The 25,022-nt window shown below is 54.9% G+C and overlaps 1 protein-coding gene across 4 annotated transcripts in view; it reads right to left on the reverse strand.

Moving 5' to 3' along the window:
* ABCG1 (ATP binding cassette subfamily G member 1) overlaps window positions 1–25,022 on the reverse strand; it is a 68,310-nt gene that overhangs the window by 9,387 nt on the left and 33,901 nt on the right. For 2 of the 4 annotated variants that reach the window (XM_070407148.1, XM_070407150.1), the window contains 12 exons: window positions 16,217–16,334; window positions 15,273–15,405; window positions 12,620–12,670; window positions 7,122–7,267; window positions 6,704–6,827; window positions 5,408–5,522; window positions 3,738–3,889; window positions 3,466–3,567; window positions 2,395–2,563; window positions 1,525–1,625; window positions 1,252–1,410; window positions 358–476 (listed from right to left, as the gene is read on the reverse strand). In XM_070407148.1, the coding sequence (XP_070263249.1) occupies window positions 358–476; window positions 1,252–1,410; window positions 1,525–1,625; window positions 2,395–2,563; window positions 3,466–3,567; window positions 3,738–3,889; window positions 5,408–5,522; window positions 6,704–6,827; window positions 7,122–7,267; window positions 12,620–12,670; window positions 15,273–15,405; window positions 16,217–16,334 (1,489 nt within the window). Of the gene's footprint in view, window positions 1–357; window positions 477–1,251; window positions 1,411–1,524; window positions 1,626–2,394; window positions 2,564–3,465; window positions 3,568–3,701; window positions 3,890–5,407; window positions 5,523–6,703; window positions 6,828–7,121; window positions 7,268–12,619; window positions 12,671–15,272; window positions 15,406–16,216; window positions 16,335–25,022 lie in introns of all 4 variants that reach the window. The other 2 variants (XM_070407147.1, XM_070407149.1) reach the window with 1 other exon arrangement.

Raw genomic sequence — 25,022 nt, forward strand, 5'->3', positions numbered from 1 at the left:
CAGGTGGAAACGCACCCCAGAGGCAGGTCTCCAAAGGACCAGGCCACGGGCCCACCTGGGCTCCTTCAGGGTACGAGTGGCTAGTACTTACTTTACCCTTGTTGTGTGTGTGTTGGTGAGGGCGGGACACACAAAACTAGGACAAAAATAAAAGGCACCGATCCTCTGGGATCCTGTGATATAGGAACAGTGCCGGCATTTAGCTGACAGCTAAGATGTGGCTTTTGTGAGCATGTGCATGTTAACAGGAGTCCTCTTCCCTCTGTCATTGTAAAGGCCCCAAGTTATACAGGGTCTCCGCAACCATGACCACCACACACACACACACACACACACACACACACACACACACGCTACCTGACGTAGGAGATGTAGGACATCCACTGCAGGTAGGTGGGGATGGTGCCAAGGCTGACGAAAAATCCTGAGAAGAGCAGGATGGGGATGGTCGTCATGGGGCCCACGAAGATTGCCACCTGGGGGGACACAGAGAGAGCTTCCAGTCCCGCCCGACTGTCTCTGCAGGTGGCCCCTGGAGGCCATATTCCTGGACAGTCCCTGGGACCACTGAGAAAGGACCAGTTTTCTGGACGGGTCATCCACGGGCCAGGATGGCGTGGAGAAGTGTCTGGTTTGGGGAGTGAGCAGCCGGCTCTTGGGTGCACGATTTACCCGAGTTCTGGCTTAGCTGTGAAGGAAAGGCCTGGCCTGAGCTCCCTGAAGTCATGGAGGTGCAGAAACGGCAAATGCACGTGGGTTTGTGGGTGGGTGGTACCAGGAGTCTAGAAGGGGCGCGTGGAGGGACTCAGATGGGGTGGGAATGTGGGGGTGCAATGGAGGTTGGAGGGATGGGCAAGTGGATCCCCTGAGGCAAAATAGGCATCCAGAGCTTGAACTCTGAGCCAGCTGTGTGACCCCGACCAAATCTCATTGCCTCTCTGGACCTCAGTGTTCACACCTGTAAGATGGGGCTAGCACAGCATCGAATTCAGGGGTGTGCCGGGGACTAACGGAGCTATTATGTGGACAGCACTGAGCACAGCACTGGCATACACTACGTGCCGCATCGGGGCACCTGCTGCTGTCGATATGCCAGTAGTGACCAGCCAGGACACTACGCATCCTGACCCAAAGACTGACCTGGACAAGCCGATCTAGGAAGTTAGGGCAGAATTAGGAGGAGGCGGGCGGTGCTGCGCCCTCCCCGTCCCCCCTCCAGGGGCAGCAGGGAAGCGTTTCCTTGGCTGGTACCTGCAGGGATGTGGCGGCAGCTCCAATCAGGAGGCCCAGGGACTGCGCCACCAGCGAGGTCATGGTGCCCAGTGCAGCAAACAGGACAAACCGCACGGCGTCGGAAGGCTGCGACGTCATCCAGTACACGATGCTGCAGTAGGCCACCGGGAACACGATCTGGGAACACAGGGCCCATCAGCCTCCCGTGGAAATCGCGATCTCCCACCCCGGTCTACAGGGTGTGAGGACAATGCCTGCCCCTCTTTCAACATACGCCCTTCCCAGACGTACCTGGAAGGGCACGTCGGCCAGGGTCTTGGCCATGTAGTAGGCCTTCAGGCTGTACCAGTAATTCAGGTGTTCCCGGAGAAACACGCCCATCTCCAGGGGAACTAGGAGGCAGGACAATAAAGAAGGCATCAAGCAGACATACCTGGCGTGCCAAATACTGGCTCAACAACCTGGCCTGTGCCGAGATGCGGGCCTTTCAACACCCCCGTGCTCAGGGTTTGGATGGAGGAGATAAGGACCGATTCACTAGCTTAGGAAAACCGCCATCCATTTTTATAACCTGAGGAGTCATCGAGTGGAGAATATCCGTGCAATAATGAGTGTTATTTTAGCGATTACTATAACACTTATCGTGCAACTTATTCTCATTCAATAACTGTGACAATGTGATTCCTTCCTGCGGACAAGATCTCTTGTGAGGTCTTGGAAATTCCAGGCAATTTAGGGAGGAGCTTTCTGCAGAAGCAAGGCTGTCTGCACTGTCAGCCCCACATGACTCTGGGAACAACCTAGACTGGCATGGAAATCCACCCAGAATAGCTTCATCCCCTCCCAAACTTGGCCGGACTGGGGCTGTCTTAATAACCAATGGGGTAAGCCATGCCTCTGAGGGGCTCCTGACTAGAAAACCTTTTAGCAATCTCTCCCGTAAGCCTTCCTCCCTGCGTGAAAGCCTTCCACCCTTTGGCTTAAACAGAAAATACAATACCTGCATCTGTCTACAAAGAATATTTTATTTTTTAAAAAAGCCAGGCACTGTATGTTCAGAAAACTCCTCTCTTGCCCAAGCCATGACCTCGGTCCCCAGTTGGTGGGTTGGAATGACAGAGGAGGAAGGAGAGGAGGCTCTGTGGTCTGTGGGGCACTCACACGTGAGCACGGTGGGCATGAGGGCCGCGAACATGAGGAACAGCATGGAGAAGAAGAGGAAGCCGGAGTTACTCATGACCTTCTTGGCTTCGTTCCCGATCCCCAAGTAGAGCAGGCCGATGAGGAGGCCGATGGCAATGTGCGAGGTGGCCCGCAGGTGCATCAAGACCTGGGGGCAGACCTGGCTGTTACTCACACGCCTGGAAGTGGGGGAGTGAGGCAGTGACGGAACAACAGGTCCAAGGCCTCTGGAGACATGGTCCATGTCAGACCTCATGATTCATGCCGCCCTTTTCCTCCAGAAAAAACCAACCTCCAACCCTAAAGCAACTCACCCACATGCACACATGAGGCAGCATTTTATTGCTGTTAAAACAGATTTGCTCAAAACTTGCAAGCAAGGTCTGTCTGCCTTCAGAGGAGAGGACAAGTGACAGCGATGGTGGAGAAAGGGACCAAGGGTGGGTCTATCAGAGGCCACCCTTGAAGAGCTGTGGCATGAGTTGCTACAAGCCCTTCCATCTTTTAAACTAGGTCCCAGAGGCCCACTGAGCACCCGACCCATCCTGGGAAGGTTGTTCACCTTAAAGGTGGATGTTACTCTGTTCTCAACCATTCAACACCTCCTTCCCAATAAGCCCCCACACAGCCCCAGTGCCCTAGGCCTTGCTGTGCTTTCCTGAGGGAGGGGTGCACTCTCTGGTGACATGCTTGGCCATACGACTTGCTTTGGCCAGAGGAATGTGAGCACAAGTGACAAGTTGCCACCAGAAGTTTTACATTTGATTTCTCCCTTGCACCTTCCCTATGTCGCATTCTAGAAAGGAGCTGCCCTTCCATTCTGAGTCCCAGGAAGAGAAGAAACAGGGGGCAGAGTCATAATGCTCAGCCACCAACCAGTAACACAAATATTTACTGTCAGAGCCTCTAGCATACGAGGGAGTGTTTGTCACAGCAGCATCTCGGAGTGAATGCTGACTGATGCAAATGGAGGAAAAACAGTCAGGACAGATACACCTGAAAATGCCGGCAGCTTCCTTTGCCACAAGAGGCGACTGTAGACACACTTACCGCATCCCTCACGGTACTCAATAAGGCCCTCTTGAAGAGGATGAAGAACTGGGTGAGGCAGCTGGCGGAGACGCTGTGGCAGCTTTCCGTGGAAGTGGAGTTCTGAGGACACACGGAGAAGGGAGAGAAGGTGAGACCCCCGACCCCATGACCCAGTTCCTCAAGGCTAAGAAAGAGCACCGTGCCGCAGGGGGAAAAATGCAATGAGGGCTCCCCCAGGCCGGGGGAGGAATTACCTTTTTCCGCCCCTTCCATCCTTTGGACTGCTTTACCTCTTCCGAGGGCTGGTGCTGGAGGAAGGGGTTCACCTCGCCATCGGCCCCAGGAGGCTCTTTCCTACAGTCAGCGTCACACAGGCCCTCACCGACGGCTCTCACCAGGCGGCCGTTCTGATCACCGTACTCACCGGACGCCACCTCCATGACTGCATGAGACACAGGTGTGTGCTGTCAGCCAAAATCCGGGATAAGAGCCTGAGACCGCCAACGTGAACTGTGGGCCTCTTTCATTTTTGCAACTACAGAGCCATGAATCCGGCGGGAATATGTTTAACTGATTATATACAAGTGCATGGTCACGATCATACAATCAAATCATTTAGCTACCGATGTTCTTTCAGCTCTAAACCCCCAGCAAGGTCATGGCTCATGTCAGGAGCCTGGGAATGAAAATAATTAGCTCGTTCTCTATTAACTTAGGCATCCATCCAGGGTTACTGACCGCCTGCTGTGGGCATCCAAGCCTCAGAGCAGAGCTGGAAGATGAGCCAGATGGAGCAGGATTTCTGTTTGGAGAGTTCGCATTTTGCATGTGGGATTGGGCATGAGTGATGAGAGCTGTGGCAGTTCAGGGGGACCACGGAAAAAGGGGTGACCAGGGCCTGAGGTGTGCTTGGCACCCTGGGGGCATTGAAGTCTGGGACCATCTGCCCCACCTTTCATAAACCGGACGCGGTGGCCCATTTTCATCAAGGAGGCCACACGGGCTCAGCACTGTCCGCTGTGCTGGTCACTCACACCCACCCCTCCCCAGACGCCAGTCTCTGTGCACTCCAGTCCTCTCTCCGGGTGACGCGGAGGAGATAGAAGCCACACCCTAACTTTTCTAGAACTTCCCGGAGGTTGCATGGACCCTGTTTCTCTTTCTGTCTATCTTTCCTTCTAGGTTCTCACCTCTTTGCAGGCCTTGGACCTCACCACCCTCCCCCGCTCAGCACACCTGTCCCCAACCATGCTTCTCTCTTGTGACTATAAACCAGACCCGGCCCCACTGCCTATAAACAAAGCTGTCTGTTCCCTTCAAGTTCCCATTCCCACACTCTGGCTCAAGTGAGAGAAGTGTTTCCCAGGAACAGGGTCTTGTGGAACATAACTTGGGAGATGATGTTGGAAATACGAAATCCTGGGAGTATGGCCAGATGTTTGAAAGAAAAGCAACTGAATGAGAAGTGCTGATGACCAGGAGGGTTGTAGTGGGTTGAATAGCACGTCCACCTGGAACCGCAGACTATGACATTATTTGACAAATGTGTTTTGCAGATGTAACTGGTTATGGGTCTTGAGGTGAAACTATCCTGGAGTTAGGATGGGACCTGAATACAACAACAGAGACACGCAGAGACAGAGCCATGCGAAGACAGAGATTGGAGTGATGGGGCCACAAGGTTATTTCTTGTTAGAAATAACTTCCTTTAACCTGGGACTAACACCAGAGGTGTTAGAAAATATTGCTCCTAACAACAGCTCCCTTGTTATTTTATCTGGAGGGGAAAACAACCTCTTTTTCTGTCCTTAAAAGTTCCACCATGGATGGCACTTGAGCCACCTGTGGACTATTCACGTAAGCCCTGGCCGAGGGCCTCTGGTAAAAGTGAAAATCCACCAAGCGTGGCAAACAAACAAACAAACACTTCCTTTTCCTTCCTGGTCAAGGTTATACTTACCAAAATCAGCGGGGTTGTGGTAGGTTGGACAGTTCAGACCTAAATCCCTCAAATATGGTACAAGATTGGAGACTTTCCCCCGGTACACACACTGTCCTTGACTAAGAACGTAAAGCTAGAAAAAAGCAAGGAGAGGTAAACATCAACTCTACCTGCCTCCATGCTCTCAACATCCATCCACCCACCCACCCACCACCTACTTAACCACACTCCCACTCCCCCATCCATCCACCACTCAACCACCCACCACCAATCCATCCATCAATCCACTACCCACCCATCCATCCATCCATCCATCCACCATCCACCACCCACCACCTCCTCACCTCCACTCCTACATCCACCTACCACCCATCCATCCATACATCCAATCACCCACCCATCCATCCATCTACCCATCTACCCTCCATCCATTCATTCAACCAAATCTATCTATCTATCCATCTATCATATCTATATTCTCTCTCTCTCTCTCCATTTAAGACTCTGTTAAAGTTCACAGGGAAATCCATGGTGAGTCAGGGAAAACTGAGGATATCATGAGGCCCTGAATTATTTTCTTATATTGTTTTTGCACACTAACTAACCACCTGCCTGGGGAAGATTCGTGAGCCTACACCTTTCAACCCTTGGGATTTTTTTTCTCTCATAATATCAAAACCTAAGGTTTACAAAACATGATATTATACAGTAGGTCCTCAGGTTACATCAGAGATCCATTCCTATGGCACGACATAACTCGATTTTCACCATAAGTCGGAACCCACCTACATAAGCACCTACATCACTCACATGGAGCACATCCACAGCAGTAATGAAGTAAAACAGTAAAAAAATTTAACAGAAAGATAACAATTCCTGACCTTTACTTGTGGTAAATAAATAATAAAAAACATAAAGCACATATGTACATACGTCAAAATGACAGAACTTTTTTTTTTTTTAATAAATAAATGGGAGATGGCGACATAACCACGAAACGACGTACGTCTAGTCTGACGTAACCCAAGGATTGTCTGTACAAATAATCTCTCATTTAATTCAGTAAAACGGGTATTTCCCCATTGCAACATGAAGCCTCAGCAGTGTCTATAGTGACTCACCCAAGTCCCCATGGCCACACAACAGCTCCTAAGAAGACACTGGCCAGCTCTCCTGACCTCCTTCCTTAGTTGCTTACGGCTCCAACATCTTATGAAACACTAAGGCCACGCAACAATGAAGACAACCCATGGACTAGGGGAAGCTGAGAACCAGAACTCAGGTCCCCACAGGCTGACCACAGCAGGGATATACCTGGTCGAACATCTCGAAGAGCTTGGCGCTGGGCTGGTGGATGGTGCAGATGATGGACCTCCCTCCCTGAGCCAGGCCTTTCATCAGGGAGACCACCTGGAAGCAGGAGGAGCTGTCCAGGCCGCTGCAATCAAGGGGCACCATGAGACATTTGTGGGGACCAGCCCCCCCCCCAAACCATGCCCACATTCAAAGCACACTGGGTAGGTCCGTGTGCAAGCTTGAGCCCACGGGTGTCTCCAAGTCTCAGACAGGGAGAGTGGGGCAAGTAAGGCCTCTGCTCTGTGACCCCAAAATAGGAGGAGAACAAGATGGGGCAGGCAGGGCACACACCTCCCCCTTCTGAAGCTGCAGTAGGGGCCCCCTTAAATCTGCTGGCGCAGAGGTCAGGGGCTCTTCCCCTGCTGCTCCTGAGTACCTGGTTGGCTCATCGAAGAACATGACAGGAGGGTTGTTCACCAGCTCCAGCCCGATGGCCAGGCGCTTCCGCTGCCCGCCTGAGAGACTTCCGGTCCGAGTGGTGGCACAAGACAGCAAGCCCAGGGCCGTGAGGATCTCCTTGACCTGGAGGGAGGAGCAGAGCCAGAGCAGCCATCAGGGACCTTCCACCACCTGTCACCACCTCCAGCACCACGTGGAAACCTGCTGCCTCCCCCACCCACTCCCAGCACACACAGACCCACGCAACACCCATCCCAGGCTGCCCTTTTCCAAGTCCAAGGTCCTGATTTCAGCCTGGGAGGCTGAAGCAGTGGTGAAGCAGGGTCCCTATCCTGCCCCCTGTCCTGGCCTTCACTTGTAAGTCTGGCTCAGGGCCAGGTCAGGGAAGGAGTTCAGTGAGTATCTGTAGAAGGGTGGATTGGCGGACACATGGATGGATAGATGACCAGGTGGCACAAAGGGCAGGCCACCAAGGCGGTGAAACGAGATAATGAATGAAAGTGGTTGGCAGGCATGAACATTTAGTTGACGGCAGCTCCTGTAGACACACAACTATCCAGGCCAGGCCTCTCAGAAAAAAGGGAGAGAGCCCCCTTTGCCCTTGTCAATAGGAAAACAAGGTCTCTGAAGGGGTAGCAAGACGATAAAACTGCTTGAAGCAGCCAGTCCCTCCACAGCGGTCCCGATGTCCCCCCAAGACGCAGGCCCACTGAGACACAAACAGTGCACTGTGGGCTGAGCCCTCCTGTCTGATGGGATTATTGATCCACTATTGGCTCAGGGAACAGAAGGGTCAGCAGACTTCAGGGCAGACAGCAGTGCCAGGTTCAGCCCAGCATCTTCTCAGAGGTCAGCTGTCGGCCTCCCGGCCTCCACAACAGGCTCACCTCCCCGGGGTCCCACCTGAATTTGCCCAGCCGTCGTCCCAGCCCTGGGTGGCTCCTGGGGCCATCTGGGTGGACCCAGTCTAGCAGCTTCTCTGGGAGATGAGGTCATGCAAAGGAGAAAGAACTCACAAGGAGGACAATTTCCATTCAGGCTCTTGGATGACTTAAGCACAGTCACTACAAAATTAGGCTTAGGTGACAGAAAGAGGCAGGACACCACAGCTCCACGGGCTGGGAGGCAGTTGGTCAGACAGGCCTGGATTCGAATCCTGCTCATCCTCTCTCTTGTTGACCCCTAAACCCCACTCCACTTCCTCCTCTAGAATGTTGTGCCTTTGAGGGACACCAACCCAGAAATAGGTCAGCGAGGCCATCCTCTAGAAAAGGCTATCGACGTGGGGCAGGTGGGGCGGCTCTTCCGGGTACACTTCCACCCTGGGCAGACAGAGCCACAGGCCAATGTCACAGCACGAGGACTCACACTGGTCATTCTAGGCTCATTTTGGGGCATCACAGACATGGCACAAGCCCTTTGCCCACGCTGGAGGTGGAGGGGACGCTGGAGGTGGAGGGGACGCTGGAGGCGGAGGGGACGCTGGAGGTGGAGGGGGCGCTGGAGGTGGAGGGGGCGCTGGAGGCGGAGGGGACGCTGGAGGCGGAGGGGACGCTGGAGGCGGAGGGGGCGCTGGAGGCGGAGGGGACGCTGGAGGCGGAGGGGACGCTGGAGGCGGAGGGGACGCTGGAGGCGGAGGGGGCGCTGGAGGCGGAGGGGACGCTGGAGGCGGAGGGGACGCTGGAGGCGGAGGGGGCGCTGGAGGCGGAGGGGACGCTGGAGGTGGAGGGGGCGCTGGAGGTGGAGGGGACGCTGGAGGTGGAGGGGACGCTGGAGGTGGAGGGGACGCTGGAGGTGGAGGGGGCGCTGGAGGTGGAGGGGACGTCCCGCTGGAGGCGGAGGGGATGCTGGAGGCGGAGGGGATGCTGGAGGTGGAGGGGACGCTGGAGGCGGAGGGGACGCTGGAGGTGGAGGGGGCGCTGGAGGCGGAGGGGACGCTGGAGGCGGAGGGGGCGCTGGAGGCGGAGGGGGCGCTGGAGGCGGAGGGGACGCTGGAGGCGGAGGGGACACTGGAGGTGGAGGGGACGCTGGAGGTGGAGGGGGCGCTGGAGGCGGAGGGGACGCTGGAGGTGGAGGGGACGCTGGAGGTGGAGGGGGCGCTGGAGGTGGAGGGGGCGCTGGAGGCGGAGGGGACGCTGGAGGCGGAGGGGACGCTGGAGGTGGAGGGGACGTCCCGCTGGAAGTGGAGGGGGCGCTGGAGGCGGAGGGGGCGCTGGAGGCGGAGGGGACGCTGGAGGCGGAGGGGGCGCTGGAGGCGGAGGGGACGCTGGAGGCGGAGGGGACGTCCCGCTGGAAGTGGAGGGGACGCTGGAGGTGGAGGGGACGCTGGAGGTGGAGGGGGCGCTGGAGGCGGAGGGGGCGCTGGAGGCGGAGGGGACGCTGGAGGTGGAGGGGACGCTGGAGGCGGAGGGGACGCTGGAGGTGGAGGGGACGCTGGAGGCGGAGGGGACGCTGGAGGTGGAGGGGACGTCCCGCTGGAGGCGGAGGGGACGCTGGAGGTGGAGGGGACGTCCCGCTGGAAGTGGAGGGGACGCTGGAGGTGGAGGGGACGTCCCGCTGGAGGTGGAGGGGACGCTGGAGGTGGGGGGGACGTTGGAGGCGGAGGGGACGCTGGAGGTGGTGCCTTCCCTTCACCCGCCCATCCAGCGTGTTTTCTCCAGTGGGCTCCCAAGAGTGACACTGCAGGTTAATTCTGTTTCAAAACTAGTCAGACAGAACAATATCTGGCCCTGGGACCTCGCTCCTGAGGAAGACCCCCTCCCTGGAGGCTCTTGAAGTCCAAGCCCGCTTTCTGGTAAACAAGGCCTGACAACACATTCCACTCAGGCCAGAACATTCCCATCTATTGTGTTTCCAGGCAGGGAGCTGGAGGGAAGTGAGTCAGGGCATGTAATGGGCTTCTTATCCTTAGAATAACCACACACTCCCCCTGAAGGATCGCCGGGGGAGGTGGACCTGCACGTGGCCGAGACCAGGAGGGTGGGTGGGCGGCCTGGAGACTCCCAGTGAGAAACGTGTGCAGGGCCCGAACACACCTGTGGGCCCTGCAGGGGTGGCTCGCTGCCTTGGTCAATCGGCATCAGACGGATCTGAGGAGAAGTGCAAGGCCCTCACTCCCTGGGGGTGATGCAGCCACAGGGTCCAGGGGCGACCCCGAGTGAATGCACGTAAACGCAGCCGAATGTAAACGTGTGCATGGCCCAAGCATGAGGCTCTGTTCTGGCCCATGTCTTCGGCCTGGGACATGGAGGACATGCACTCGGCACGCCCCCCAGAAGATCCCTCCATTCCCTACCAAGAAAGCCATATGCACCTGCCCTTTCTGCCCGAGCAGACAGAGGGGGTTCCCGTGGACTTTGCCCCAAGACCCTACCCAGCTCCCTCTGCGCTCTGGGCTTCCGTCAGTAAGAGCGACAGGGACGGGAAGGCCAGGCCCCGCCTGCCTTCGGGGCAGTGTGAGGCTGGCTTGGATGGTGCCAGCTCCCGGGATGAGGTTAGAAGCTGCCTCTGAAGGTCATGACGTAACGGACAAAGCCGGTGCAGGAAGCAAAAAGGAGACCGGCTGTGCTCCTCAATATAGAAAGTCAGCTGAGCAGCACACACTGTGTTCCCAGCCGGTCAGCAAAGGCTGCCCACCCTCCTCAGCCCCTCCTCCCGTGTGGAAAGGCGGGTCCGTGCGGGTCAGGCTGCAGGGAAGTGCTCCACGGCCTATTTACTTATGGGCCACGCCTGTCCGCAGCTCAGACACGCTGAAGCAGTGGTTCTCAACCTTCTGGCCCTTTAAACACAGTCCCTCACGTTGTGACCCAACCATAAAATTATTTTCGTTGCTACTTCATAACTGTAATGTTGCTACTGTTATGAATCGTCATGTAAATATCTGATATGCAGGATGGTCTTAGGCGAACCCTGTGAAAGGGTCATTCGACTGCCAAAGGGGTCGCGACCCACAGGTTGAGAACCACTGCACTACAGTCCTCATCTCACTCAGCCTCACGCTGCCCAGAGGCGATAGGGCCTGGCCTTCCCCCTCCCTACCACCTTCCAGGGGAAGCCCAGGGCACTGCAGGCGGTGGTGGAGATTACCCCCCGGGTCCTGGGAAGCCAGGGCTGAAGGGACTCCCCCTCGCTGCGCTGGGTCACAATTGAGTTGTTTGCACCGAATCAAGTTTGCTTCTTCACCGCAACGCAAAGTGAAGGTGCCTGCTGGTGTCCAATTGATGCCAACGACCTTTGATCAACAAGGGACAGAAACACGCGTGGGTCCCACATTTCCTACATCTCTATTTCTGGTTCCGTTGAACCCGCTTATTCCTCTCAACCTCAGAATGGAAGAGTTCCACGTGACACATCTCTGGCAGCACAAGTTTCCCTGGTCACAGAAATGGGGCTCTTCACCTACACTGTGCAGCTAGCCTTCCCCTGCCCGATTCAAGGGCTGAACCCCAAGAGCCTGAGGGTGCGGGGGGAAGGGAAGGCAAGGAGAGGAGGACAGGAAGGGCGAGGGGAAGCCTAAAGATGCCAGCTTTTCCTTCCATACCGGGGTGGTTCACATTTATGTGACAGCAGCTACTATGTGGGACAGGAGAGGGACAGACGTAAACAGAATTGCTGCTAGTGTTTCCTTGGCCTGTAGAACTATTCCCTTCGCCATCCAGTTCCCTTCAACACAGGAAGAGTCCCGCTACACCACTGGGGCTAATCCCGTGGACCCTACGCCTCCCCCTGCTGGGCTGTGAAGACAACATGGTATTTCATGGGCCGAACTTCACCAAATTCTATACTGAAAACCCCACCGGCGCTCAGTGTGGAGTGGAGAGGAGGGAAGCTGAGTTTCCCTTCAATGTGTGTAAATATAAACTAGTTCCTCTCCCCCCCTCTTCCCCTCTCCATGGGGCTTCCGGTGCTCCCCACTGGGTCTGCTTACCCTGCACCCTCGCTGTTCCCGGGGAGTGAAGAGAGCCATGAAAGGGATTAGATGGCCTACTCACCCTGGAAACTTGGTCAATTTATTTTTTTAAAAGGCTGGTCAATAACATGTGAGAATCAAATTTCTTCTTGCAAGTGTGTGTGGGTGGAGGCTGGTTATTTTTAAATGAGTGACTAACCACCTTCATTGTTAATATTTTATAACAACAACTGCGCGTGCGGCATGTTAACTAAGAAAAACACGGCGCTTGGGCAGACCCGAGGCCGGCCCTCCGGCCACCTGAGCTCTCGGGCTGGTGTCCCGCTGCGCCCTTGCTGGTGTGGCAGCCCCAGGACACGAGAGTCAAGGCTGTGGCTTTGGCAGCACAGTGGCCAGTTCTGGCTGCCCGGCGAGAGTGCAGCACACTGCGATGACACCATCGCCCACACACAGACGGTAAGGCGACAAATCAACAACGCCAGCGCCAAAACATCCCCGCACATGTGTTTGCCAAATGCAGTTCATGCACTTTCTGGCCCACCTGTGGCCCCAAGGCACACACTTACCATCTCCTTTCTGCCTTCGTCTTTCTCCTTGAGCTTCAGATGTGCGGATACCTGCAGGGGATGAAGGATACAGTGTGGAGTCAGAACAGATGGCCCTCGGCAGGGCAAACCTCACAAGCCACACCACAGGCCAAGAGCCCAGGGGTTGCAGGAAAACCCTCTGAGAAGGCTGTGGCTTCCCAGATCCCTTGGCTCAGCAGAGCGGGGTCTAAGACAGCTGTGCATGTCTGGGTGCTTTCCGTTCTCAGCTGAATTTGCAGCTGTGTCCGTGAGAGAAATTAGATGTGGGCAACTGTGAGATAAGGAACCTAAGGCCTCAGGGGCTTGAAGACTAGTGGTGTATATTTAGGAATTTCACAAGCCACCTGGGAAACCGTTGGTAGCTTAAAACTATCCATTGCTCATTATGGAGTATTTGAGAATATTTACACCACAGAAATTGGCAAGCACTACATATCAGGACTCTGGTGGTGTTGTTGTCTTGTTTGCGATCCTGGTTGCCAGCACACCCCTGGCCCCCTGGCCCTGCCGGGGAAAACCCTGACTAGTCATCACCACGCCCAGGGTCAGCGTTGGTTCTGTTCTGCCAACTTCTGTGGCTTTAGGAAATGAGCCTGTTTCCTCTTGGGCACAATGGTGAGGGTAGAACCTGCCCACCAGTGGGCTGGTGAAGTCGCCATGAGGATCGATGACAGACTGAGACGCAGGGCAGAGGGGAGAGGAGGCCGCAGTTGTGGAGTCAGACAGGGCCAGGCCTAGGTCAGCTCGGTCAGGCCAGCTGCTTGCCCGGTGACACCAAGTGTCACTTCTTGGTTAGTCTCATGGTTGTGAGGGTCAGAAGCATTCATGAAGATGCATAACCCATAGCTGGTAGTCAATATTAGCCCTACGTGTGTGACAAGACCTCAGGGAGAAAAAGAGATCATGGCTTCAAGTTAGAATCTCATTGAGTTTCATTGTGAAAATAAATGAATTTCACAGCAGAGCCTGGGAAGACCGTAGGGGGAGGAGGGAGATGACAACAGGAGTCACTAGTCTTGTTTGCAAAAGAAAGCAGCAACTGAGCCAGAAATCAAAGTGAAGATTCTCTCTGGTCACCTGAGATGAGACGAAGTAGCAATGGGATGTGTAAAGCTTTCACTAAATGTCCCTTTCTGTTTGCAAGCTCCTCCTAAGGGCCCTGTGGTCTCATCACATAAACAATCAGAGCCACCGGGGCACAGGCCTCCTCGGGGGGCCAGCTGGGGGACAGGTGTCCCCTGCCTTACACAACACTGAGTTCCAGGGACGACGAGGGAACAACCCCGTAGGGCCCTCCTCTCTGTCTCCCCACAAAGCAGGTTAAGGAGCAGATCACATAGCTGACACCTTACCCTGCTCCCCTTTGCTAAGAGTTGCCCTTGGGATGCAAGGCTGAGCAGTGCCTCTCTCTGGTGCCAAAGGGAGGAAGCTCTGCCCCCTTGCGATGAGGAGCTCGGGCTGGAAAACCAAGGCAAACCCCGGCCTCTGACCAGGGCGCAAGGCAGACAGGCTGAGGGCGTCGCGTCACATGCCAGGAGCGGCTCAGAGGCCCTGCCTTTTACAGTGGACGAGGAGGAAGCAGAAAACCAGGCACCTTGCCATGAAATGCACCGTGAGGAGCCAAGGGTGCTGATGGGCCTTCCCATCTCTTCTCAATGGGAGACACTCCAGGGGTTCCTGGTGCCCACAGTTGGGTCAGTGTGGTCCCTGATGGTGTGGGTGGGGTCTTTTAAAATCCTGGCCTTGAAAGCCCAGGTCAGGGCACTTGGCGGGGTCCTGGTCTGTTCAAAGAGCATGATGGCCAGGGCATTCTGGACCCCAGTGTACAGGGTGCCTGGGGCCAACAGCTCCCTCTGGAGGCTGGCTCCCTCTGTGCTTCCGCAGGACTACATGTCTGATGGCTGTGGGCTCTGTGAGTGGAGGGCCCGGGACCCAGCAGGTGGGCAGAACCCAGCAGGCAGGTGAGTCAGAGGAGGAGGAGACTTAATCCAGCACCGGGCTGACTGGAACTTGGCCCTAAATCCACAAATAACTGAAGAACAGCTGATGGAAAGAGCAGACCCTCAGCCCAAGGGGCTAGGACCGGGGTCACCTTGGAAGGGGCCACCCACATCAGTCGGGTCAATACCTTTCTCAGGAATTTGACCTTGATTTGGCCACCCAGGGTCTACGTGAACCCAGGGTCTAGAGCAGCAGTTCTCAACCTGTGGGTCGCGACCCCTTTGGGGGTCGACCGACCCTTTCACAGGAGTCACCTAAGACCATCGGAAAACACATATATAATTACATATTGTTTTTGTGATTAATCACTATGCTTTGATTATGTTCCATTTATAACAATGAAAATACATCCTGCATATCAGATATTTACATTAGGATTCATAACAGTAGCAAAATTACAGTTATGAAGTAGCAACGAAAATAATTTTATGGTTGGGGGTCACCACAACATGAGGAACTGTATTAAAGGGTCTCGGCATCAGGAAGGTTGAGAACGACTGGTCTAGAGGTTTGTTTTCAACAAAGCTGTCCAAACAGGGCTGGTGTCGAGCTCCGCTGGGAGGAGGGGCCTGGCAGAGCCCAGCCCCACAGGGAGCGCTGCCCGCTAATGGAGGAGAGGGGGGCAGCTCACCATCATGGCCTCCTGCACCGTGAGGTGCGGCATCAGCATGTGGTCCTGCATGATGTAACAGGACACCTTCCGGAAGCAGCGCAGGTCTCGGGCTTTGCCATTGGTGAGGATGGTCCCCTTCATGCCGGTCTCCCTGCAAGGCCAGGAGAGGACTGGTCAGCCTGGCTCCTGCTCCTGCCCCCGCCTCCAGGGCTGGGGAGGGCCTGAGAGAGAGGCGGCCCCTCCCAGCACCTTCCAGGCTGGACCGTGTGCCACAGAGATGTGGGGGCAGGAAGGACGGAGACCTGGGACAGCCTAGTATTCGCAGGAAGGAACTGCAGAGAAAATGCCCAGCATAGTAGGGAAGGGCAGAGGGAGGTCTCTCAGGGACGGCATGTTTGTAGCAAATGCCCATCAACAAGCAGCGATGCGCATGGATGCTCCTACAGGCGGCCACAGCTCAGATATACACCCGGGCTTCTTGGGAGGATTTCTAAGGTTGGCTTCTGAACAGTCCTGTGTGTAGCCAAGGTTACAGCAGCTGCCCAAAGGCCAAGACTCTGCAGTCTGGGGTGTGGCCGCTACATCAGAACCAGTTCCCCAGGGCCCGGGGACACAGCAGGGCCCCGGGGCTCACGTGGCTGAAAGAGGAGGGGGCCTGCGCCTTGGACCACTCAGCCAAACGTGTGGTCCTCCACCGGGCAAGGTATTCATGGTGGACAGAGTGGGCATTCATGTGTACTTTGGAAATGGAAGGAGCACAGTCCTGCCAGCCACACTCCCTCCCTCCCTCACCTTGCCCATCCTTACTGCCTGAGGCCTTCTGGGGCGTGGCCCCAGGCTTCACTGGAGCCTGTGCGGAACCTTCAGAAGGGACGGATGGACTGAGGTGGCTTCCCTGTCCATATTGCCGCCACATGCCACATATGGCGGGGACCTCATTCTCCGGGGCAGGGTGTGCTCACCTGTATCCGGCCAGAATGTTCATGAGCGTGGACTTCCCAGCCCCGGAAGGACCCATGATGGCCACCAGCTGCCCACTGTTGAATTTCCCAGAAATTCCTTTCAGCAGGGTCTTGTATCCTGCAGAAAAGCAGATCACACTCACTCTCTATCACAGGACTGGTTGGTTTTAGCCCCGGGGCCGTGCAGGTAAACACACAGTACATTTGATCTTGGATCCAAGGCCAAAGCGAGATTTCTCACGCCTCTGTCCACTTCCTCAATCGAATTTCATGGGTTATGTTAATGAGAGTGACCAGTGTGTGATGCTTTAGACCAGTGGTCGCCAACCTTTCGGACCTCATGGACCACCGGTGGACTGCGGACCACCGGTTGGCGACCACTGCATTAGACTGCACAGAGCACTCTCACACATACTATCTACAGCAGTGATGGCGAACCTATGACACGCGTGTCAGAGGTGACACACGAACTCATTTTTTTGGTTGATTTTTCTTTGTTAAATGGCATTTAAATATATAAAATAAATATCAAAATATAAATATTTGTTTTACTATGGTTGCAAAGATCAAAAGATTTCTATATGTGACACGGCACCAGAGTTAAGTTAGGGTTTTTCAAAATGCTGACACGCTGAGCTCAAAAGGTTCGCCATCACTGATCTAGGGCAACGGTTGCCAACCGGCGGTCCGCAGACCACTGGTGGTCCGTGAGGTCCGAAAGGTTGGCAACCGCTGATCTAGGGCATGAGGAGTCCACCATTCTCCTTTTGGAATGAGGAAGCGAGTGTCCCGGATGCACCAGGGACTCGTCCAGGCTCCCACATTGCTTCTGCCCAGGGTCACACCACTGGTCACACTGCTTCTGCCCCCACGACGGTTAAATTATTAATTTATTATTTCATTTGTGATTTTTATTTACAAGTTATACAAATATAAATGATTCATATAGGATTTGTTCATAAATTATTATGCTAACCTATTAATTATCTGATCATTAAAAGCTTATTATTTGTAGCCACACCAAATTGCTTTGGAATTTCTGCCAAGTCTCCATGCAAGAGCTTTGTTAAAAGACACACACAAAAATCTACACATCCCAAACAGAGGCACACGAATTCTTTTTGAGTGAACTGTCCATGTGTGTGATAAATAATAAAACAGAAGAGACTGGATTCGTGTTCAAAGACTCCTAAGTCAGAAACACTTCTCAGTTCCTGAGAAACGCTTGCAGAACGGGACCGTGCAAATGCAATATTTTAGCTCCCACACGATGTTTAGGAGGCCCAGTGAGAAAGGGGTGTGGGGCCTCCCACCAGATCCTACTCTCCCCCAGCCTGAGGCTGGATGCTCCCTGGACCCCAAACCTGTATGTTTATTTGAGCCACAGCCACAGTCTGGAGAGTTCCCATCTTTCACAGATAAGACACCTGAACACCCAAACTGTCACCAGGTGCCACCTTGGCTCAGATGGGGAGTCCCCAGGGCCTTGATTAATCAGGCAGAGAGAAGCGGAAACGAAGGCAGGAAGCATGTGGCCCTGCGACGCGGCTCATTACGAAGAGTGGCAGTGCCCGGGGAGGGCTGAGACAGTTGTCCCTGTGGGGAAGGGACAGAGGGACAAATGGAAGGCGTCTGGAAGAGTGGCTCAGAGCTGCAAATGAGCCAGATGCCTACCACTGGGAGGTCCATGACACCAGGTCAGCAAACACCAGCCGGTGGGAGCTAAAGGAGACCCATGGGTGGGAGGGGATGGGGACCCCAAAGGACTGTGTCTGCCCCTCAATGGACAGACAGACAGAAGGCCTGGAGGACACCAGAGACCCCTCCTCTGCAAGGTCAAGCTCGCCGTGCAGCAGGTTCCGAATCAGGATGGAGCTCTGTTGGGCCAGGGGCTCTGGAACCTGGGCCACAGGGGACCTGCCTGACATCACCAAGGGAACATGAGATGTTCTGCTCATTAGATGCTCCGCCAGCCGTCTGCTCATTTACTGGCCTCCTGTCGGTACAGATCCCGAGCAGGGTCACCTCCGAGCAAACCCTTTTATAAGCTGTTTCTTCTCAAAGTTCAAGGCTGTTCCCCAGCTGGTTCCCTATAAACCAGGAGCTGCCTGAGGATGCAGACGCATTGCTGAGATGCCATGGCCACTTGGAGGCCACGGGCAGTCAGTCTGCACATGGGTCAGGACAGCCCCAAAGCAGCCTTGCTCTGCGACTCAGAGGCCCTTCCCTCCGGGCCGAGCCCCTGGGCACTGCTCTCCCTCTGACGTCACCTGGTGCTGGCCCTTGGGGTTGGGGTCCTCCCTGGGGCTCAGATCATAACAATCGCTGCAGGAAGGTCACAGGCCGGGATGCCCATGGGCAGGAAGCCAGGAACACACACGGGTGTGGTAGCTGGGGCGGCCTCCGCCCCTTTCAAGGGAACAGGCGGGCAGAGTGGGGGACAGACTGTGGTCTCCTCCCTTACAGCCACCGGGCTGGAGCTGTGGGTCTGACCGTGAGCCCTGGTGCTGAGCAGGTACACTGTTGAGTAAAGTGAGTCACTTGGCCTCACGGGCAGACGACCCATGCCTCGGAGAGGGGCACCAGGTCCCAGGAGAGACAGGAGTGCGTGTGTGTGACATGCTGCAGGGTCCTCACCTGTGGGATCCATGTGGGGTTTGGTGGTGGAGAAGGTATGAGGCCCAACCTGGGGCTCCCTTCTCTACCTTTAGAAACGGTTTTTCTTTAAATATGACAAACATGTATTTGGGATTTAAGACTTAAAAGTGACACTGGAGACAGAAGTCAAGGAGGCATCGATCTCCTGGGCCCACAGAGGCTGCGATGGAGGAGGCGGCGCTCACGCAGAAGTGGGCTCCCGGCACAGGCTGAGGGGCCAGAACACCTGTTAGCACGTGCACGGCCCTATTTCTACGCAGCAAAGCTGCCCTTCACCTCGGAGCCTTGCACGGTCCCCTCTAACACAGTGAAATACAGATGGACCATCCCAACACCCCGGCCGCCCTACTTTCCCGCCGATCAGGCCTACTCAGCTCGTTTTCTTGGCATCACGGCAAGATCACCTGACAGGCTGGGCCATGGGTATTCATCCGCCCCGCAGGGCACAGGCGTTCCATCCTTCTAACAGCCAGGCCAGAACCCATAACAAAACCCGGACCAGAGAGAAGAAGGTAGGCGCAGAGAGAAATGGAGACAGACAGACAGAGATGACGGTGCCTGCGCCCCTCTATCGCAGGGAAGAGGACTCTGCTCAGACTCGGGGGGGCCCGGGGAGAGCGCTGCCGGCATCCTCTGAGATGGAAGATGGAAGGGGCACCTTCTGCGGGGAGAGGACAGGGGACCACAGGCGGGAGGGCTCTGCCCACGCTGGCATCAGGAGCGTTGGGGCAAACGGGCTGCTGGGCAGGAGAAAGGCCCAGTGGGAGGGGCAGCTGGAGATCGGGTTCTTGTTTGTCTCGGAGACCCTGATGCTTTCCAAGTGGGGACTGGGGAGGGGTCTCCAGGGGAAAGAGGACAAATGCAAAATGTGAAGCTTGGTTCTGGCTGAAACTCAAGCCGGGGCAGCTGAGCAGGAAATGCTGTCAGCTCAGGCACCTCGCCTTCCATCTCAGAGCCTCTGGCCCTGCCTACGCCCCCAGCGGCACGCTCAGTGCACTGATGGACGGAGCAGGCATGAATGGGTGTTGGAGAACCTGTGGAGAGAGGCACTTCTGAACAGCTCAGTGAAAACTGAAGGGCTTCCTTAGCTGCCCGCAGGATTCACTTCAAAACGTGACAGACTCAGAAAAAGCCTGGCCAGGCGCCTGGATCTCAACGACTGGGTTCCTGAAGTTCAATAATGGGGAGAACAAAGGGGACATCAGAGCAAGACTTCTCCTAGAGGCCAGCCAGCCAGCCAGCCCCAAACCGAGTGCCGACAGGAGCCCAGGCCTCTGATACCTGCCCCGCGCACACCTCGTCTCGCCTCCCCGCTCTATTCATTATTGCCCCTGGGACCCCAGAGGGTCAGCTCCATGATAATGTGACCAGAACTGGCCCCTAATCACCAGGTGCTGTGTGTAGGACGGTGCCTGGCATGCAGTGGTCACATAAAAAGTGTTTATGGAATGAGTGAACAGAAGGTGAACGCTGCATAAGCAACTTCAGGGTCACAGCCACTGTCTTGGGCACCACCATTTAGTAAGAGCCTCTCTCCCACTAAATGCCCCCAACAGGACCCCTCTGGGCTTCAGATCAGCGTGTGCTGGGTCAGCATGAAACTCCCAGCAGCCCCTGCAGGTCCCGCTCTTCAGACAGCCCCTGAGGTCAACCCACAGGGATGAGTATTGCTGTGCAATGCCTTTCAGAGGGGCCGCTGGTGTCCCTGTGTGGATGGCACAAAAGTCACCGGTAAGCCCTTATATAATCACAATCAAAACGTGCGTGATATTTCCTTCAGAGTAATTACTTTTTGATACAAATTTTCCCGAAGTTTTGCATGCACAGAGAGAAGTGCACAACTCGTGAGTGTGTGCAAAGCTTGACACTCTCCAAATTGAACCTCCTGGGGAACCGGCTCTCAGGTCAGGAATGGGATGTGCATGGCCCTGGGAAGCCCCCTCCCACCACTTCAGTGGGTAAATGCTCTTGAATCTTAAGTAGGACTCCAGAGGGGCTAACTTTGAGACGGAGGGATCTATGTTTCCCAAAGGGGAAAAAGTTATTTTCCTCCCTTGGAAAGGAACATTATGCCCGCAGAACATTCCTTAGCCGGGAAATTGTGCCCAATAATCCCATGAGCACCTGCTGCTGCCCTCCGACCCTGCCCTGGGATGAGCTGGTTCTTGCCCAGAATGGATGTCCAGAAATCACGGAGAAAGGAATGACTGACCATTCGCACGTATCTGTCAACACCTACCAGGCTCTGGGGACACAGAGCAGCTTACGTCAGGTTGGGTAGGGTACAGACTTTCTCATTCGTAGACATGTGCCCTGAAGGACAGTTCTGGAGAGGAGCCCAGTCCCCCAGCAAGCCCAGCTCTGGAACCGTCCATTTGGGGTAGGGCAGGGTGCCAGCTTTGCTCACATTTTCTCCTTAATGCCTCACAGCAAGCTAAACACCAGGTTCTTCTCCATATTTTATAGATAAGAAAGAAGGGCTCAGAGAGGGTTAACGACCTGCCCAAGGCCACAGAGCAGCTCCACAGCGGAGCCAGCATTCCGACCACTTCTGCCCAATTCCAGAGGTGGCCCTTGTACTGGGCCACCAGCCTCTGCCAGCCTGGGCAGTGCAGTTGAGGGGTCTGAGCAGTCAGCGCCCCCCACCCATCCCCCTGCCCATTAATCGCGATGGTCATCTCAACTCAAAAGTATCATTCAGTCTACTGTTGCACCAATTCTTTAACAGAGGATTGGGAAAAACTACAAAATGAAATCTCTTTGGTCACCGGAGGCCAAGGCTGCCCCTGGGGGTGGGCAGAGCCGCTCCCAGTGTGGGTGTGGCAAAGTGATCTGACAGCTAAGGCCCGGATGCCCTCCATGCATCCAAAGAGCTCGTAACTCATCCAATTACCCTCATCCTTCATTTCCTTTACTTTCCATGAAACATTCTCAAGTCAAAAAAAAAAACAAAAAACAAAATCCTTGCCAGGACATGGCCAGGTCTCATTTAGGGAGGACGCACACCCTGCTGGGGTCAAGGCCCCTCTGCATTCGTGAGGAAGGGTGCGTCCTCCCACTCACACGGCGCTCCCCTGGCTCCTTGTTATAAAACTGCCCCTGCTTCCTGCCACCACCGGCTGCCCAACAACAGGGATTAGAGCAGCTGCGTTTGAGAGCAGCTCCCAGCACGCCAGGCCCCTTGGGGGCCATTAGGCGCGATCCTAGTGACCTGCGGAAAGTAATAAGCAGTTTGTCCCTCAAACTCCAGCGAGTGACTCCCTCACTCACTCAGGTTTCACTTAACGCAGTTTCTAAAGTTCCAGGGTCAGGCCATCGCTGGGTTTTGTTTGTGAGCTGCACCCAACAAAGGCTGTGGTCTGGCCGCTGTGGGGGCGGGGCTGGGGCAGGTGGAGTGGGTGCCCCCTGAGAAGCAGGCTCTTTGTGTGCTTGTCCAGATGTCAAATGCCAGGCTGATGGCCGGGTGAGCAGGCTGTTAAGGTCACCGCAGACAATCAGGTCATCGTAGACAAAGGGTCACGATCCTGGTTTTGTCCTTTCACCTGAGAGCTCGCCAAGGTGGCTGGGCCACACCAGATACTCCTCCTCTAGGCCTCATGGAAAAGAGGTGAGTCCCGTCACAGATGAGGGGTTCCCAGGGCGCAGAGAGAGGCCTGGTCTTCAATAGAGATGGTCAGGGAGCTGTCCCAAACCCCCCATGTTCCCTTCTTTTCCTCTTGGGGTCCCTGCACCCATCAGTCAGGGGCTGGAGATGGAGTTTCACATCCTGCTGGTCCATGTCCTCATCGGGACCCCTCCTCTCACAGAGGGGACAGTAAAGCCCAGCATAGCACCCCCAACAGCCCCAGTCCCTTCACTCGGCGGCCAGCATGTCCGTTTCCTACAGAGCCCTGCTAACACTTTGATTCTAGAATCTAGACTCTGTCCTGCAGGATGCAAGAGGATAACTTTGTGCTGTTTTAAACCACCGAGTTTGTAGTCATTGATCACAGCAGCCTCGGGAATTAACACACTCACCCTGACCCTGCACACAGCGGCTCACCCCCATGCCAACCCTCACCGGCCCCACACCCGCTGAGTCAGACCCTTGGGTGGGCCCGTCCTGGTGCTCACTCAGGTTTGAGACCATCGGCTCCTGTCACTTCAGTCTCTAGACGGTGACTGAACAAAGCATCACCCGTGGGCCACTGCTCTCTCCACCCACCCTGAGAGGACAGGGGTGGGGGAGTGTGAAATAGCACAGGAGCTGGGGAGAGTGAGCCAGCCCCTAAGAGGTCAGCGCTCTCCCAGCGGCTAATTCACCTGACTCATCTCTCAGCATTTATCCCGGCCTTACTTTTACCATTTGGTTCTGGACATCAGGCACCCACGCCCTTAACTGCTACAGCGCCCTCCTCCCTTCATAGTACAGTTTTTTTTAAAAACCCAGTGTTCCCTACTAGAAACTCAGAAAGCCAAATACACTGACAAGAACAGCACCTGCTTTGGTAATTTTGCTTAAAATAAAATGCACTAGAATCTACCTTAACACTGGCCCCACGTTTCTTAGAAACATCACTCACTATTCTGCACTTTCAGTAACAGGCGTGTTTGTGAAACGAGTAACCAAGTTGCACCGGCATTCTTAATGCAATGGAAGTTCTTTAGAAACAGCATGAAATTATTAATACCGCCTGGGTTTTCAGGCTCCCCATAGGGACACTTTCAGTGCATGGCGAGCTCGCTGGCACCACCATGAAGGAAGACGTCCACCTCACACTGGTTTTCATGAAAGCTGGTGGCCCATCGTCCTGAGAGGCAGTCACTTTTGAACGTGGGCAGTGTCTTATGAGTCTGTGAACATCAGAATTATTATATTCCCAGAGATCGCCATGCTGCTCAGTGGACTGCAGGTGGCTGGAGTGACCATTCCACCTCCCTGTGCCCCATATTCCTCTGGCAAACTTGCCCACACCCGCCCTGTGCTGGCAACGTGACCAAGCAGCTGAATTTGCCCCTAACTGCCCCCTCTGCCCTCAGTGACTTGGGTGGCCCTAGTTGGCATGCCTGCTGCTTGTGAGCATGTGCACTGTGCACTTGTGACGGCTGTTCACTCTCCCCGAAGCTAGGCAGTGGGTTTAATCTGAACCGCAGCCCTCCACACCGCTCAGCCCTCCACGCTCATCTGATTTCTCTCCCGTGACACTGCCTCATTCCCACTGACAGCCAAGCTTTGAGGCACACATCAGGAGGAAGTAAACATTTTCATGTTTCCAGTTCACTAAAAATGGCCGTGAACCTGGTGGTCACTGGATCTGTGTCACATGACAGAGGGCAGAGAGGTGGAGCATGAGGGTCAGTCAGGCTGCACTTGATCCTGGGAGGCAAGGTGAGTTCCTGGCAGAGAGGTGGCTCCTGCAAAGAACCCACAAATACTGGTTGAACAAACCCCTTTCTTAACAGGCAGTCCACCTGGCTAGCCCCTGGGGAACGGCTGCAGAGAAAAGAGGCTGGGAGACAGGCAGGAGAGGGGTGTCCTTGAACGGTTTCTGCCAGGCTCAGCACTTTGAAATGTATGTCATCGAGACATATCCCATTCTACAACCAAGCACAGAACTGCCCTGGCCAGTGTGGCTCAGTAGGTTGACTGCCAATGAACCAAAAGGTCGCCGGTTTGATTCCCAGTCAGGACATATGCCCGGTGGTGGGCTCAACCCCCAGTAGGTGGTGTTCAGGAGGCAGCCGATCCATGGTTTTCTCTTTCCGTTTCCCTTCCTCTCTTTCTCTCAAATCAATAAAAACATATTTATTTATTTTTAATAAAAAGGTTTTTATTGATTTCAGAGAGGAAGGGAGAGGGAGAGAAAGATAGAAACATCAATGATGACAGAAAATCATTGATTGGCTGCCTCCTATACCACCCCCACTGGGGATCGAGCCCGCAACCAGGGTATGTGCCCTGACCGGGAATCAAACCATGACCTCCTGGTTCATGGGTTGATGCTCAACCACTGAGCCACACCAGCCCAGCAAAACATATATATATATATATATATATATATATATATATATATATATATATTAGCACAGAACACTTCTGGGAAAAGGGTAACTGACCAAATTAAAAACACGACCCTCTTCTTCAAGGCAGATAAAAATCAGGGATGAG

The sequence above is a fragment of the Myotis yumanensis genome, unplaced genomic scaffold, assembly GCF_028538775.1.
Source record: "Myotis yumanensis isolate MYYU_CA2020_CCGP unplaced genomic scaffold, mMyoYum1.0.hap1 SCAF_2, whole genome shotgun sequence".
In the NCBI taxonomy this organism is placed as follows: Eukaryota; Metazoa; Chordata; class Mammalia; order Chiroptera; family Vespertilionidae; genus Myotis; species Myotis yumanensis.